Source organism: Aegilops tauschii, chromosome 1, assembly GCF_002575655.3.
Source record: "Aegilops tauschii subsp. strangulata cultivar AL8/78 chromosome 1, Aet v6.0, whole genome shotgun sequence".
In the NCBI taxonomy this organism is placed as follows: Eukaryota; Viridiplantae; Streptophyta; class Magnoliopsida; order Poales; family Poaceae; genus Aegilops; species Aegilops tauschii.
In genome coordinates, this window is record NC_053035.3 from 469858060 (window position 1) to 469876346 (window position 18287).

Sequence of the window (18287 nt, forward strand, 5' to 3'; positions counted from 1 at the left end):
TTCGCCTCCCTGGGTGAAGAATGCTTATTCCTTAACCCCACCGATCGGGCGCACCATCTAGAGCCAGCTCGTGCGTGGGCTTCCATCGATAACCACCACCGTAAGAAAAGCTGCGACAAAGGTAAGAAAACTTCCTTCACCCATTCTTACCAGCCAGCCACCAAAGTAAAAAAAGCTGCGAGCCTAAAATAAGAAAACGTTGTGTGCGCCCATTCTAGCCAGCCACATTTTCCTTTTTTTTGCTAGAAGCCAACACACATTTTTCAACCCCGAAAGCAAATTTTTTTTGCGGGTGTTTGTTAACCCCGAAAGCAAAATTACTCTTGTAACTTTCTTATTACACACTGTAACATAGATATAGGGCTGACATCTGATGTAAGTAACATATTTAAGGCATAAATTGCAACAATCTGTACAAGACATCAACCTTGTGAGACTGCAACGTAAGACTTGTCCCAACGTCAGAACTATCAGAATGACTAGATGAGACCAAAATTATGCCACATAAATAAACATGTTTTTGTCAGAAATAATTGACGAGAGAAAATGTAATTTCAACATGAGAAAGATCAAAGGCTTACAAGTTAGTATACTCCTAAAAACTGTATGCTTGCCTGCCAAAATCAGTACAATCTAGGCTTTTTCTGTACCAATATACGCACCGCCTTTCAATAGACTAAACAAGATCTGGATCACGTCAGCTTTTCACTCAGTGCACACCCGCGTTACCCAAAGGGGACTACAGAAGTATGTCTAACAAAACTCGAGTAAGTATCAAGTCAAATACATTGGGAAAAACAGGATGCTACTCCACTGAACTATACACATATCAGCCAGGATTCAGCCTACATTTTGCCTCATGAGATCAGCTTGTGTATCGCCTCATGTACAGTGCAGAAGATATTAGTTTCTTATGAATTTCTATATTTGTCAGGAACAGTTGCGAACAAAGCCATACATTTCTCATTTCAATGGTGAGTAATTTTCTTTTTGTACCTACACTGGCAGAATGTATTTCGTAAGTATCCCAAGTATATATAGCAAAATGAGTACACGAGGAGAGAAGTGTATAATCAAAGGGAGCACATAACAAATGAGAATCATCTTCTTCATGCTGTTTTCCACATATGGAGTTCATGAGCAGGAATACAAAATGGGCTAATTTTCACTGAACTTGTGTAGAATCACGTATTTTGAGATGGCAATAAGACATGGGCCACTACTTGAAACTGTAACCAATATTCTTCAGACACCATACTGAGTTCTTCAGCAACCATACGAAGTTCAAACAGACAAAATATTACCTATCTATTTCAGGGATTGCCTATTTTCTTCAGCAAACCATAGAGAATTGAAACAGACAGAATATTACCTATCTAGTTCAGGGATTGCCTATTTTCTATCTAGTTCAATCATGCGATTTCCTTGACTATACTGCTAACACTTGGTAACATAAATATAACAGTAGTGATCCCTGATGAAAATCAGACAATGTCGATGGTTACACTGGTGCGCGTCGGTGCTATACAAACGGTTTTTAACCCCTTTCCACGACGGCATTTGGAACTGTCCCCAAGTGAGTGTGGGCGATAGGGGGGGTCCTTCCCACACGACCCAGAAACCGTCAGGGATAGGGAGCCTTGATGCATACAGTTGTCCCTATATAACTGTTTCCGATATCTCGAATATCCCAAACACTTCATCCTTGCTACTTGTTTGTGCTCGCGTTGCCATCGCAGTCGGAGTTTTGTGGTTTTACCTAAACCAGGCAGATTCTAGGCACGGGAGCTTTCCAGGCAGATTCCAGGCACGGGAGTTTTATGATGCCCGTCACATCACAAACAGTTCAAGATTATAAACCATGTATGATAGGTAGACAATCACACATTTAGTTTTCCCGCACCATATGTGATAGTGTCTGACATCACACACGCTTTGCAAACGGCAACTGTGTGCATGCTTGCACACGTTTCCTCTCTGTGAACTGTCTCGGATTATGGTGTATATCGCAAACGTTTGTGTTTTACCAACCGTTTGTGCCGTAATGACCTGCACAACGTAATTTCGCCCTAATTTAATTGCTGCTATTTAAAATTGTACCTAATTTAAACTTGAAAGTAGGCTATAGCTTTATTCATATCCATCAGGTTCAAACAACCAATGCATTATTCGATTCACAGGTACATATGTTTAAGAACTACATAAGCACCAAATAAAGAATGATGAACCAGGGTTCTATACTTGTACTATTACAGATGGTAAAGAAAGAGGCGACAAACATTCCGGTTGACTAAGGCATAGCCTAGTGGTGGGGAGGGGTTGATGCCTTCCCACCCACCCAGGTTCAAGGCATGGTACTTGCAATTTGGGTTTGTTGCACCAATTATACTGTAGGGGGTTCCCTTACAGTCTTTCTATCAAAAAAAAACATTCGGGTTGCTGAACAAGGTGAAGCAGAATGACCCTATTGTGCTCTCCTGGAGGCAGAAGGCATGCAAGACTCTAGTCCAACCCCTTGTGATGGCCGGCCGCCAATCATGTAGTTTGAGAGGTAATCTTGAGTAAACAGCTTCAGGATCCACTGCAAAAGAAAAAAGATTCAGATATTGTCATCTAACACAACTCATTACGGGCAGTAAAAAGAAGGCTACATGGTTCTTACTTACCATCCTGCAGTTCACTGTTGTCTTGCATAAAGTGTAAACAAATAGTTTGATTGACATCTTTTAACCCATTTTAATAACAATCTTTATCAGTTTCCTCACTTGTTGCTGGTTCATGAATATCTCATTGCCCCATACGCAGAAAGGGTCGAAGTGTGGATCTTTGGCAATGATATATGTACCTAAAAGCACCAAGTTAATATTAGAAGCTAAACACCAATTGAAAAATGATGTAGTACAACACTCCCTCCATCCCATTATATAAGATTTTATTACATGTATATCTAGACATCATCAGAACATTAAGGTAACACTCTTCCTTGTTGCTATGTAGCCTGGGATTGCATATTTAGTCATTCAGTACAACGCATGTTGCTAAACAACAATTGAAAAACGAAAAGGCATGTTAACTGCAATATCCTTAACAGCAACCAAATATCATAATTCATAGTGGTATTGTTGAAACTGTTATTGATGAAATTGAACAACACGGAAAATAGTTGCACATATAGAGCATCACATTGTGAAGAACTGAAATAAACAAGTCATAAGGACATCTCTAGGCAATCCTTAAAAAGTTAAAGGACTAAAACCCTTAGTGGATATATATATATACTCCAACAATTTTTGGCCTTTTCTAGTAACTTAAGGTTGTAAACTTCAATTTGATCAAGTTCAAAGCAAGTTCAACCGAAAGTAGCATGCACTCAAACATAAACATAGATAGTTTTGCATAACCAAACATAAAACATAAACTAAACTAAGCTAAACTACTTTCGGTCGAAGTAGAGGTCGAGCCAATCCTTCCTCGTCATGTACGGTGTGCCGCGAGCCGGGTCCGGGCCGGTACCGTCGTCGGGGTCGTTGGGGAAGGCACTCCTCCACTCATCGACGTCGATCTCCTCGTCCTCGGGGCCCACCTCGACGCCCTCCGTGCCGCCGTCGCTGCCGCCTTCGACCTCGTCATCGGAGGAGAGCGTGATAACCTCGCCGCCCTCCGCACCACCGTCCTCGCCGCCCTCCGCGTCGGCAAAGATCGCTCGCTCTGCCTCCATGAGCTCCGGGTGCTGCCGGCGGAGCTCTTGCATGTAGGCCTCGTCGGCGGTCTCGGCCTTGATGCGCTCCCACGCCTCGCGGTCCTCCCGCGCCATAGCCGAGCTCACCACCCCTGGCTCTGGCGGAACGAGGTCGACTGGAGGTGTGCCGAAGGGGAAATTGAGCCTAGCCGCCGCGCCGTGGTAGCGGTCCTGCCAGCGGTTGTACTCCATGGCCGCGAGCTCGGCTGTGTCGAAGCTACGGAGCCACCGGCGGGTGTGGGTCTCTCGATCTGTAATCTTGGAGACCCACGTCCACCACCGCCGCTGCCGGACCCCGAGGTAGTACCTCATTGGCTGCCGGGTCCAAGGGAGGACGGGGAAGTCCTCGAACCGGCGTAGGGGCGCAACGGCGAGCGGATCGGGGGACCGACGATGGCGGATCGGCCCCGCGGAGGACGATGGGGACACCTTGGCGGCCATCTCGCCGACTTCGGGTGAAAAGGCCACGATAAACCTCTTTTTGGCCATTCGCTCCTCGAGCTCCCCATTACACAGGCAGAGGTTAAGGATGGAGGCACCAGCGATGGCGGCGACCTACCAATGATTTCGAGGGGGTGGCAAGGTTGTGTTTGAGGAAATACTGCGGCAACTGAAAATTTTACTAGGCGGGAGTAACAAGGCGGGGCTACTGAAAATTTGGATCAAGGTCGAGCAGATATTTTTGAGATTGCGAGGGATGCAGAGGCAGGAGTAAAATGCCGGGGCTACTGAAAATTTGAATCAAGGGACTGAAGCACAACGGCAGTTTTTGGGGAGCGAGCTGGTGTGCTTGACACGCTGGCTGTGGACTGTAGCCGACGCACCTTCTCGTGTAAGCCATAGGCGTACTATACACCGACGGTGCTCCAAGATATTTTGTACCACATCTCGCAAGGTTGGTGATAATAAACTGTGTGGGATATACTGGATTTGAATTACATAATGGGGTCACAGCGGCACTGGACGCTGTTTGAATTGCTAGACCTTTTATCTGCAGTGAACATGCAACTATATGTGTGTCATAAAAGAATTGGAATTATTCAAGATTCGTTTGGACATTTTATACATTAAACTAGGTTTCTAGCCATTTCAGGTGCACAATTCAAAATTAAACTACATGCACATGCTCCGGTGCATATAAATTGGTTGAAAAATCAAATCTGTGTCCTTCAGTGCATGCTTAGGTCCCATGCAAGAAATGGGAATGAATTTTTCGGGGTTCGTTTGGCCTTTTTTATACATTAATTGGGTTTTCTAGGCATTTTATGCGCATAATTCAAATTTGAACTACAAGCACATGCTACAGTGTACCAAAGTTGGTTGAAAAATCACATGTGTGTCCTTGGGTGCATGCTTAGGTCCCATGCAAGGGATGGGAATGAATTTCAAACACCAAGGCACCGTTGATTGCCGGCAAAATGTTGAGATGCCTGGTTTTTAAATTCTAGTAAATCCAAAACTCGTCTGAAATTCATGAAACTTGGCATGCTATCATGGAGCGGCATCAACATGCCGTGGTAAAAAAATTGTCCCATTTGGGGCAGGTTTGGGTATATGCTTCTCACAGACCAGAGCTTCTCACAACAAGCATGATGGTTTCGATAGGGAACGTCCCACCTTTGGGGATGAAACGATTTCCATTGCCTCTTATTGCTTTCAAATTTTTTCTCGTGTCAACATAGAACAACAGGAGTGTTGTGTCAATTTTGTGATTTTTCGGGGTTCGTTTGTACATTTTATGCATTAACTGAGTTTTCAATGCATTTATGTGCATAATTCAATTTTGAACTACATGCACATGCTCCAGTGCATATAAATTGGTTTAAAAATCAAATCTGTGTCCTTGGGTGCATGCTTAGGTCACATGCAAGAAATGGGAATGAATTTCAAACACCAGGGTACCGTTGATTGCCGGCAAAACGTTGAGATGCCTGGTTTTTAAGTTCTAGTAAATCCAAAACTCGTCTAAAATTCATGAAACTTGGCATGCTATCATGGAGCGACATCAACATGCCGTGGTAAAAAATTTGTCCCATTTGGGGCAGGTTTGGGTATATGCTTCCCCCAGACCAGAGCTTCTCACAACAAGCATGATGGTTTCGATAGGGAACATCCCACCTTTGGGGACGAAACGATATCCATTGCCTCTTATTGCTTTCAAATTTTTTCTCGTGTCAACATTGAACAACAGGAGTGTTGTGTCAATTTTTGTGATTTTTCGGGGTTCCTTTATACATTTTTATGCATTAACTGAGTTTTCAATGCATTTATGTGCATAATTCAAATTTCAACTACATGCACATGCTCCAGTGCATATAAATTGGTTGAAAAATCAAATCTGTGTCCTTGGGTGCATGCTTAGGTCACATGCAAGAAATGGGAATGAATTTCAAACACCAGGGCACCGTTGATTGCCGGCAAAACGTTGAGATGCCTGGTTTTTAAATTCTAGTAAATCCAAAACTCGTCTGAAATTCATGAAACTGGGCATGCTATCATGGAGCGGCATCAACATGTCGTGGTAAAAAAAATGTCCCATTTGGGGAAGGTTTGGGTATATGCTTCTCACAGACCAGAGCTTCTCACAACAAGCATGATGGTTTCGATAGGGAACATCCCACCTTTGGGGACGAAACAATATCCATTGCCTCTTATTGCTTTCAAATTGTTTCTCGTGTCAACATAGAACAACAGGAGTGTTGTGTCAATTTTGTGATTTTTTGGGGTTCGTTTGGACATTTTTATGCATTAACTGAGTTTTCAATGCATTTATGTGCATAATTCAAATTTGAACTACAAGCACATGCTCCAGTGCACCAAAGTTGGTTGAAAAATCACATGTGTGTCCTTGGGTGCATGCTTAGGTCCCATGCAAGAGATGGGAATGAATTTCAAACACCAGGGCACCGTTGATTGCGGGCAAAACGTTGAGATGCCTGGTTTTTAAATTCTAGTAAATCCAAAACTCGTCTGAAATTCATGAAACTTGGCATGCTATCATGGAGCGGCATCAACATGCCGTGGTAAAAAAATTGTCCCATTTGGGGCAGGTTTGGGTATATGCTTCTCACAAACAAGAGCTTCTCACAACAAGCATGATGGTTTCGATAGGGAATGTCCCACCTTTGGGGACGAAACGATATCCATTGCCTCTTATTGCTTTCAAATTTTTTCTCGTGTCAACATAGAACAACAGGAGTGTTGTGTCAATTTTGTGATTTTTCGGGGTTCGTTTGGATACTTTTATGCATTAACTGAGTTTTCAATGCATTTATGTGCATAATTCAAATTTGAACTACATGCACATGCTCCAGTGCATATAAATTGGTTGAAAAATCAAATCTGTGTCCTTGGGTGCATGCTTAGGTCCCATGCAAGAAATGTGAATGAATTTGAAACACTAGGGCACCGTTGATTTCCGGCAAAACGTTGAGATACTTTGTTTTCTAATTCTAGTGAATCTAAAACACGTCTGAAATTCATGAAACTTGGCATGCTATCATGGAATGGCACCCGACATGCTGTGGTATTTTTCGTGTCCATTTTGAGAGAAGGCGCACTCGAATAACAGCCAACAAAGACATTTTGAAAAAATAGCTGGCACTTTAATATCTGAAACGGTAGTATAATTCAAATCGTGTGCATTCTGTTAACCATTCACGCGACGCCACGTGTCTTCGTTTTAATGGCTATAGGAGGTGCCGTGTAGACAGCCGCTTGACCTTGACTGAACGGGAGGCGTGCGAGCGGAGTCCGGTGCGCAGGTTGACCGAGAGGCGTGCAAGCTGTCCTCCAATGCGCAGGCTCACCGGGAAGCATGCGAGCTGTACGCTGCGCAGGCTCATTGGGAAGCGATCCCTTTGACTTCCATGGCCGCCCGCCTTCCTCTCCATTAATGGCGCCCGAGCCGCTGTTTAATACGGGCGGCCTTACTATTCGCCTCCCATTCCCCTCCCTCCTGTAGACCTCCACCAAGACCATGGCGCAGAATGATCATCTGCCACTAGTCTTCAAGTTTGGTGAAGTCGACTCCGAGCCAGAGGAGATAGAAAATAAGGAGGAATTGGGCCTCATGGACATGGCCCAGAAAGAGCTGGCCACGGCGGTTGCTGCCCCCGCTCCCGTCCCAGCTCCCATCCCCGCGCCCGCGCCAGCGACCATCCCCGTAGCATTGACGGGCTGGTCGCCGAGCACTATTGTAGAGCTGGAAGCCGCAGGCGTCAGCAAGGACTCCGCGGACCCGTGCGAGCTCGTGTACATGCCAGCGCTAGCGCCCGTGCCCGTGCTTGTGCGCGCCCCTCCACCCACCGTGGCGCCGGCCCCCGTGCGTTTGGCTGCACCCGCCGCGCCCGTGCCCCTGCCCGTGCGCGCCCCTCCACCCACCGCGGCACCGGTCCCCGTGCGTTTGGCTGCACCCGCCGCGCCCGTTCCCGTGCCCGTGACCCCCTCAGCGGCATGGGACGTTGCCGTCGACCGCTACCTCTCAGCGGCGCCAGTTGCCGTCCTCCCGCGCCCCGCCCGTCGATCGCGCGACGACATGATGTTTGCTTTACAAGTGAAGAACATTTTGTGCTGCCTTAAAGACTTCAACAACAGCGTTCCGGAGGACGACAACGACAACGACGGCGCGACACGCTGCCTCCGCCGCCGCCGGAAATAGTTCTTTTGGGGGTTTAATACTGTATCTCAAATTCTCGATCATATGAATAAATTCGCAGTGTGAGTGAATGAAAGATATGGTTTGAATGAACTTGCGCTTTTCTCTCTTAATGTATAGACTTATCAAACAATTTTCTTTTAAAAAAACGTCAATGGTTTTTAAATATAAAACACTCATCAGAAACGTTTTAGTTAGAACACCCGTACGGAAACCGACAGCTTCCCCAGGAAGCGAAGGGAAAATGTGCTGAGCAGGATTTCTGCATCCCTTCAACGCAAACGGTAGTTTTGCATGACCCGTGTGCAACCACGTATAAACAATTGGGTAAGATTTGCATCTGTCATTTCGGGTATGTTGCCATTTGTCAAACTGGAAAGATTGACATTTGTTTACCTAGTAACATTGCCATTTGTCAACCTTGTAACACTGCGATTTGTCAAAATATAGAGCTAAAAATCACTAGCACTATCTAATTTTTGCAACTAAAATCACTAGCACTGTTCATATGGACACCACTAGCAGACGTGAGTTGATGGATGCATATGCAAATGTACCATTGATTACATACAACAGGTCATCAACCCACAACGACAACGAGGATACACATAGGATTATAGATTATTTCCAACAAAACATTCTAGTAAAGTAAAGTTTTTCTCACACAACAAATAACAAAGCGATGAAATGAAATTCAGCTCGACCACTCGTCGGGGTTGGAAACGCTTGCTTTGAACCAGAAGTGATTCTCTGGGAAGGGCCAGCTACTGTCAATCTCAAAACCAACACAGGACTGATCATCCAGGCTGAAGCGGCCTATGTCAGGACCCATATTGGGATGGTAGGGAAGCATAGAAATGTCCAAGGTATAGATACAGTTGCTTCTCATAAATGGTAGTAACATTGTGTCAATAGCAGTTGGATCTCCTTCCACCATCATTGGATAGTTTTGTCCAAGGAAGAGCGAGTTTCCTCCAAGACTTTCAATACTGAACCAGGGAGAAGGTGTTGGCGCCAGTACACTAGTATCCATCCTGAATACCCTGCAACGGATGTTGGAATAGGTCCAGAGAGTGCGACCATGCGAGACAACACCTGCTTCCTTAGTAACATCAGCAGTGCCCTGTATACAGACAAGAAGAGGTGATCCATCGGAATAAGTTGCCAGGCGCCACTGAGTATATGGGTCCTCATGCTCGTGATCATCAACATCGTCATCTCCCCCTTGGTTATAAATTTTTTCAAGTATAGGTGGTGGAATGTTCACGGGACCTTGGAAACACAAGAAGGTTAATTAGTAAAGGGAAACTACCGCATGCATGTGGATGAAACAATTATAATTACGGTGGAAGACAAACGTACCGAAAGCATCAGGATTCCATGCAAAAACAGTGCCACGAGTGGTGGCAGCAAACACAAGCCCCTTGTATTGAATCGCATCACAGTACTCATCCGTGTACAAAAATTGATTTTTGAGCAATATCCATCGTGGCGTGGAAGTAAGGAAGGCAACAAGCTTGTCGAAGATAGCAACAACTTCATAGTTCGTGTAATCCCAAGAGCGGTTGGGAACTCGACATATTGCTATCTTCCGTAGACGACAGTCACCATGATCGTATTTGAACTCATGTAGAATACTGGTGTACTCAACCTTTGGGCAGTCTGAGATTTTTAGAAGTGGAACCCGGTGATAAGTGTACACATTCACAAGTTCCCACTCGCAGTTGTACCCAATATAAACAACCCAATCTCCATTTGCGCCTGCCCAAGCCTTGCCCTCAAGCGATGGCATCTTAACATCACACATATCATTGTCAAGCGGCATCAACTTGCACAAGGCGAGGCTTCCATCGTCCCCGCGCCAGTCAGCAGGGTCACGGCGAACAAGATAGGGGATATCAAACCGCTCCTGGACCCTTGGGTTCCTTGTAATGATGTTATTAGTTGAGTCGAGAATGGTCTTGAACGAACCTGCCATGCTAGCCGAGGTGTGACGTCGCACCGATCAATGAGTTCCTCCACCACGTCATCTTTCAGATCGGGGCAAGAATAACGGGGTCGTTTCCGGCCTGTTCCCTCCATGGAGAAGATGATCGAACATTGGCAGAAGGAAGGCTGAAGGCAAATGGAGGGAGGAAGAGCGTGCGACAGTAGTTCCAAATCGAGAGGGAAAGGCGAAGAGGCGGTGGACGGTTGCCATGATACAAGAAGAGGCTAGTGGGGAGCGAACGGTTGCCATAGAGGTCACACACTGATGACAAGGCCGAGTGAACCGCATGCCGTATATCGCACACACCTTGATCTGGCTGACCATTTCTTTTGTGTTGCCTAATCACAAACAGTTCATCCGAGTGAACCGTATGCTGTACATCACACACACCTTAATCTGGCTGACCGTTTCTGTTTTCTTGTCTCAAAGCAAACAATTCATCCGAGTGAACCGCATGCCGTATATCGCACACACCTTGATCTGGCTGACCGTTTCTTTTGTGTTGCCTTATCACAAATAGTTCACCCGAGTGAACCGTATGCTGTATATCGCACACACCTCCATCTGGCTGCCCGTTTCTTTTGTTCCTCCTCATCGCAAATAGTTAATTGAACTGAACCGTATGCCCTGCATCGCACATGCAACTAAAATCCGAACCGTGTTTTATGCATCTGTCATCGCAAACGTTTTGCACCTTTTTCGCTGGTTTTTTACACCACCGTTTGCGATTATTGCATCGCACACATTTTCGTCGAAGGGTCTTTGATCGCAGTGTCACGTTAGCAGCATCCTGCAGTAGTGTTAACCAATTAAAAACCACTTCACAGTTCAAAGACCACGTTCCCTTAGGACAAAATAGAGAATAGAAAATTTATTCAAAACCAATTCTGCAGTACTAATACGTGATGGTGAACAACTATTGTCAATGTGTCAACAATTAAATCAATTCACATGTGTTTTCACCTAGAGAATCCAAGACATGAGCAACTAGTCAAGCAGCATGCACCAAGGGAGTAGTTAGATTAGGATTGAGAAATATTAGTTACTTATTGAAGGAAATATGCCCTAGAGGCAATAATAAAGTTGTTATTTATATTTCCTTATATCATGATAAATGTTTATTATTCATGCTAGAATTGTATTAACCGGAAACTTAGTACATGTGTGAATACATAGACAAACAGAGTGTCACTAGTATGCCTCTTCTTGACTAGCTCGTTAAATCAAAGATGGTTAAGTTTCCTAGCCATAGACATGAGTTGTCATTTGATTAATGGGATCACATCATTAGAGAATGATGTGATTGACTTGACCCATTCCGTTATCTTAGCACTTGATTGTTTAGTATATTGCTATTGCTTTCTTCATGACTTATACATGTTCCTATGACTATGAGATTATGCAACTCCCGGATACCGGAGGAACAATTTGTGTGCTACCAAACATCACAACGTAACTGAGTGATTATAAAGGTTCTCTACAGGTGTCTCCGATGGTACTTGTTGAGTTGGCATAGATCGAGATTAGGATTTGTCACTCCGATTGTCGGAGAGGTATCTCTGGGCCCTCTCGGTAATGCGCATCACTATAAGCCTTGCAAGCATTGTGACTAATGAGTTAGTTGCGGGATGATGCATTACGGAATAAGTAAAGAGACTTGCTGGTAACGAGATTTGTTGGAGTAATGGGCCACGGGTAGGCTAACCCGAGACCCAGAACCTTTCAGGACATCGGGGCAGGCTGCGCCCCTCAAGGCACCAAGACGAAGTGGCGCCTTCTGGTGGCCGGCTGAAGGAATAGCCGGCTGCCCGTAAACGGCGAGTTCCGGAGGCCGGCATCAAGACAAGCCGACTCCTAGTGGGCGGCTTCCAGAGAAGCCGACCCCTAGCAGTCGGCCTGAGGGGTCAACGACGCCTGCGCCCTCATCAAGGAAGACAAGACAGGGAGTGGCTACAGTACAGCCCATCCCTCCCAAATCCCGGGATGGGCGTGGCCACAGTGCACCGTACCGACGGAGATCTCCGCCCAGCGCGGCACTGTTGCCACCCTACCCCTGACGTCACCACAGGCAGGCGGAGCCCTGCTCCCACGACGGCTTGTCGATACGGCCCAAGGACGACGGGCCCCACCGATCAGCGAGAGCCGGAAAGACGGCTAGAGCCCCAACAGTCGGACCCGAGGGAGGTCGGCCCCCAGTAGTCGGCCCGCCCCTTCCTCGGGGCCCACTCGCCATTAACCAGACGAGACACAGAGTGGCTACAGTAATCGCCCGCCAGGCAGCGGGGCTGTAGCCATGCTTCCCTGACCGAGCCGGCGTCATTAGCGTCACGGCTACAGTGGTCAGGAGCCGACAAGACCCGCGAGCGGCGGAGGCGGCCTGTCGGCTCCGTACCAAACCAGTCGGCAGGGCCCACCAGACGGCGGGCCCCAGCAGCCGGCGGAGAAGCCGGCCACCAGAGAGACTGGACCCGGCTGGATTACCATTGTACCCCTGGGGGGTAGGCCTATATAAACCCCCCAGGGCACCGATGCAAAGGGTTCCAAACCTGTTAGAACTAGACCAACCCGTAGAGGAAGGAGAGAGCTAGCCTTGCCTTGTCCTACCTCTAGCATACAGCTCGAGGAGCACCATTGTATTCACTTGTGCCTTAGTGATCATGCGGAGACCCCGCAGAGCAGGACTAGGGGTGTTATCTCCTAGGAGAGCCCCGAACCTGGGTAAAGTGCGCCGGCGTTCGTGTCTACGCCTTATCCCACTTCCAGGCACCGGCGACGTTCTACTCGCTCCCACCATGATAAGCCATCCATTGGCATATGTCGCACCCAACCCCCGACATTTGGCGCCCACCGTGGGGCGAGGTGCACCGCGTCCGGAGACCTGTTCTGGACGGGAACCCTTTTCCTCCCTGGCGAGCGCAGCCAGCCCGGCACGCCAGACGGAGTCTGCGCCGACGCGCTGCACGGCGCGGAGGTCGCCTGCGCGGCGAGCTGCCTCGTCGACCTCGTTGGTGAGGTTCGCCTCTCCGACGAGCCGGCGTCCGATGCGGGCAATGATGGCCCTGAGAGCCGCCTCGTCAGCCTCCTCGATCAGCTCCACGTCGCCAACGAGCCTGCTGTAGACTCGGAGTCTGTTGGCTCCACCGACCCGATGCTTGTCGACTCCGACACTACGTCGCTTGACGCGTTCCCCACCAACGTGGTGGTCTACGACGAGCTGCTTCCTCGCGCGGAGAGCGGCGAAAGTGCCGTCACGGAGGTGCTAGTCATCAGCCACAGCGAGCACTCCGGCGGAGGTGCTCATGACCCGCTCGATGCGGCACTTCAAGACCTGACGGCGCCCATCCCAGAAGACGCCGACGCCGAGATGCTGGAAGCACGCCGCATCCAGCTCGTCGAGGGCGCCAAGAAGCTGGCCAGCGTGAGACGCCTATGGGAGGCCTACCAGCGCGAGATGGACCGCGCTGTGGGTGGCACGCCGGCTCCCGGTGGGCCCAGCCGCCTTGGCACGGTCCAGCACCGTGGCGTGGCCATCGCCAACCTGTTCGGGGCAGATCGCCCCGTCTATGCCACGCCTGCGGAAAATATTCGAGCTGCCCAGGCGGCAGTAGAAGAGCTGGACAAGTTCGAGGGCGAAGAGCGTCGCCAGATGGCGGAGCGCGTCCAGCTTCTCCTCGACGCGGCTGCTGAGCAGCACGAGGCCGGTTGCCGCACTGCGGTGCCTCACCGGCAGAATGACGATCTGCCTCCTCGCCGAGATCAAGGCGCGACATCTCGGACGCCGACTGGTGGCGTCCGCGGAAGAAGAGACAAGGAGCCGGCTGCCAGCCGCAGCCGGACTCGCATCACCATTGAGCGTGACCAAGACGGCCGCCCGAGAGCAGTGGAACGACGGGACGACTGTCCGCCTCCTCCCCCTCGCAGGGAAAGGCGCGTCTCCCCGCCGCCTGTTGAACACCCGACACTCGGCGACCGCCTTGGCCGCCGAGAGGGAGTCGGAGAGAATGATGCCCGCCACCGGATCGACCGTCTCAACCGATCCTTGGCGCTAGAAGAAGAAGATGAGCTGGGTCCGCCTTGTTTTGGCCCCCGCATTCGAGACGAGCCCTTCCCCAAAGGGTTCACGCTCCCAAGAGATACGCCCAAGTACACCGGCTCTATGAAGCCAGAGGACTGGCTGGTCGACTACTCCACAGCCGTCAGCATCGTGAACGGCAACAAGCGCATTGCTATGAAGTACGTTCCGCTCATGGTCCAGGGCACGACCCGGACATGGCTGAACAGCGTGAACCCCGCAGCATCAACAGCTGGGTCGACTTCACCGAAGCCTTCATTCGCAACTTCACCAGCACGTACAGGCGGCCGCCCAAACCTCGCCCTCTCTCCTTATGCGTGGAAGGCCCCAACGAGTCGACTCGCGACTACCTCACGCGCTGGACCGAGCTCCGCAACTCTTGCGAAGGCGTGCACGAGGTGCATGCCATCGAGTACTTCACCGCTGGGTGCTCACGCGCTGGGCCGAGCTCCGCAACTCTTGCGAAGGCATGCACGAGGTGCAGGCCATCGAGTACTTCACAGCCGGCGACCCTCGACGAGCTGCTGATCATAGCAGATAAATATGCCACGGCTGACTCCTCCATGAAGGCAGAAATCCAAGTTGATGCATCTGGCAAAGTGGCCCCTCAGGCTCCTCGGACCCCGGCTGGCGACACCAGTCGGCGCCAGCAACCAAGCGACAACAAGCGCAAGGCCATGCAGCCGGCTTCCACAAGCCGGCAGGTGGCGACAGTCGAAGACCAGCAGCCAGAAGGGCAGCCTCCGTCCAAGCGCCAGAAGGGCAGCAAGCCCAATTGGCTGCCTGCTTTCTCGTATGAGTAGACTCTTGACGCACCCTGCAAGTTCCACAGTGGTGCGAAGCCGTCCAACCACACCACTCGGAAATGCCATTGGCTCACCAGGATCACCAAGGGAGACGACCTTCTGCCTCCTCCGCCTGCTGGGCAGCCGCCTCCTCCTCCTCCCAGCAGCCGGCAGTTCGACCAGTCAGAGCCATACAAGACGAGTATCCTGAAGAGCACGGAGCTTATGTCGTGTTCACCAGCGTGGCCGACGACAAGCACAGCAGACGGCAATGACAGCAAGAAGTGAATGCGGTGGCATCAGAGACCCCCGAGTTCATGCACTGGTCTGAGAAGCTCATCAGCTGGAGTAGAGCCGACCACCCGGAAGTAATGCCCAATCCCGGCTCCTACGCCCTGGTTCTGGATGCCACTTTTGCCACAGATAGGCGAGCTGCTCGTTTCTCCAGAGTTCTGATAGATGGCGGCGGCAGCATCAACATCCTGTACAAGAATACCATGGAGAAGTTAGGAATCAAACAAAGGCAGCTTCAGTCCAGCCAGACCGTATTTCATGGCATAGTTCCTGGCCTTTCCTGCTCACTAATCGGCAAGATCCAGATAGACGTCCTCTTCGGAGACAAGGATCATTTCTGCCGAGAGCCAGTCTGGTTTGAGGTGGTGGACCTTGAAAGCCCATACCATGCACTACTTGGCCGGCCTGCTCTGGCCAAGTTCATGGCGGTCCCCCACTATGCTTACCTCAAGATGAAGATGCCGAGTTCCAAGGGAATCCTGACCATAGCAGGGGATTACAAGAAGTCGTTCGCTTGCGCAGCAGATAGCAGCCGGCTGGCCGAGTCCCTTGTGATCGTGGCTGAAAAGCGGCTCCTTGACCGAGTTGTGGCGATGGCAGGCAAGCAGCCGGAGATGTCACCCCCCCCAAGGAGTTGGAAGCTGAGGGCTCGTTCAAGCCGGCCAAAGAGACAAAGAAGATACCCTTGGACCTGGAGCACCCGGAGAGGTACGCCGTCATAGGTGCAAACCTCGACAGCAAATAGGAAGGCGAGCTCGTCGATTTCCTCCGTGAGAATCGGGACATCTTTGCATGGTCACCTAAGGACATGCCGGGTGTTCCGACGGATTTCGCCGAGCACAAGTTACATGTCCGGTCTGATGCCAAGCCAGTCAGGCAGCCCTTGCGCCGCCTATCAGAAGAGAAGAGAAGAGTCGTTGGAGAAGAGATAGCCCGGCCGCTGCCAGCCGGCTTCATCATGGAAGTGTTCTTTCCAGAGTGGCTGGCCAACCCAGTCCTTGTGCTGAAGAAAAACAAGGAGTGGCGCATGTGTATTGATTACACCAGCCTCAACAAAGCCTGCCCCAAAGACCCGTTTGCTTTGCCGAGAATTGACCAAGTGATAGACTCCCCAGCCGGATGCGAGCTGTTGAGTTTCTTGGATGCATACTCAGGGTATCACGAGATCAAGCTGAACCCGGCCGACAGACTGAAGTCCGCCTTCGTCACACCATTTGGAGCCTTCTACTACTTGACCATGACGTTCGGCTTGAGGAATGCCGGCGCCACGTTTCAACGTTGCATGCAGAAGTGCCTCCTCAAACAACTCGGCAGAAACGCCCACGTTTATGTGGACGATGTTGTGGTGAAGACGGAGAAGCGTGGAACGCTGCTAGAAGACCTCAAGGAGACCTTTGAGAACTTGCGCCGATTTCAAATCAAGCTCAACCCGGAGAAATGTGTCTTCGGAGTACCAGCCGGCCAGCTTCTTGGATTCCTGGTCTCAGAGCGCGGCATGGAGTGCAACCCTGTGAAGATCAAGGCCATCGAGAGGATGGAAGTGCCCACCCGACTGCTAGATGTGCAGAAGTTCACCGGCTGTTTGGCGTCCATCAACCGTTTCATCAGTCGGCTGGGAGAGAAGGCTCTTCCCCTGTACCAGCTCATGAAGAAGACCACTTTTTTCGAGTGGAACGACAAGGCGGATGAAGCTTTTCTCCAGCTCAAAAAGATGTTGACTACTCCACCTGTCCTGGCGGCTCCGACTCCTAAGGAGCCCATGCTCCTCTACATCGCCGCCACCAGCCGAGTGGTCAGCACAGTCATAGTGGTACAGTGCAAGGAGGAAGGCAAGGCACTACCAGTCCAGAGACCGGTGTATTACCTGAGTGAAGTGCTGTCAGCTTCCAAGCAAAACTACCCCCACTACCAGAAGATGTGCTACGGCGTGCACTTTGTCGCCAAGAAATTGAAGCCGTATTTTCAAGAGCACCCAATCACTGTGGTCTGCACAGCTCCACTGGCCGAGATCATTGGAAGCCGGGATGCTTCAGGCCGAGTGGCCAAACGAGCCATCGATTTGGCCCCCTACACCATCTACTACCAGCCTCGCACCGCCATCAAGTCACAAGCGCTGGCCGACTTCCTCGTCGACTGGGCCGAGACCCAGTACCTGCCGCCAGCGCCCGACTCCACCCATTGGCGGATGCATTTTGATGGTTCCAAGATGCGCACTGGTTTGGGAGCCGGCATCGTCCTCACCTCTCCCAAAGGCGACAAGCTCAGATATGTGCTGCAAATCCATTTTGCCGCCTCCAACAACGTTGCCGAATACGAGGCACTCCTTCACGGGCTCCGGCTTGCCACAGAGCTCGGCATTCGCCGGATCCTGTGCTATGGTGACTCTGACTTGGTGGTCCAGCAGTCGTCAGGCGACTGGGACGCCAAAGATGCAAACATGGCGAGCTACCGCTTCCTCGTACAGCAACTCAGTGGATATTTTGAAGGGTGCGAGTTTCTCCATGTGCCAAGAAATTACAATGAGCAAGCAGATGCCTTGGCACGAATCGGCTCCACCCGTCAAGCAATACCGACCGGCGTCGCCCTACAACGCCTCCTCAAGCCGTCTGTCAAGCCATCGCTAGAGTCGGATTCTATCTTCGTGCCGGCTCCTCCTGAAGCAGTCGGATCCGACTTGAGAGCTCCAGCAGCCGGCACGGTAATTCCGGCAGGCGGCCCGGGGGCCGCGGCAGTCGCACCCGGCCTGGGGA

General features: G+C 50.1%; 1 protein-coding gene across 1 annotated transcript; it reads right to left on the reverse strand.

Annotated features, from left to right (window-relative positions):
* Positions 1 to 388: 388 nt before the first annotated feature.
* Positions 389 to 4180, reverse strand: LOC109774773 (ethylene-responsive transcription factor ERF053-like). Its single transcript, XM_020333536.1, has 2 exons — positions 3827 to 4180; positions 389 to 436 (listed from the first exon to the last, which is right to left on the reverse strand). The coding sequence occupies exons 1-2, from the start codon at positions 4178 to 4180 to the stop codon at positions 389 to 391; spliced, it is 402 nt and encodes a 133-aa protein (XP_020189125.1).
* Between the last annotated feature and the right edge of the window lie 14107 nt (positions 4181 to 18287).

Excerpts from the sequence above, each read along its gene's own strand:
- LOC109774773 (XM_020333536.1), bottom strand. The coding sequence starts at position 4,180 with ATGGCCGCCAAGGTGTCCCCATCGTCCTCCGCGGGGCCGATCCGCCAT. Across the intron at positions 437-3,826 it reads TTCCGCCAGAGCCAGGGGTG|TCTCACAAGGTTGATGTCTT; the intron begins GTGAGCTCGGCT and ends CTTACGTTGCAG.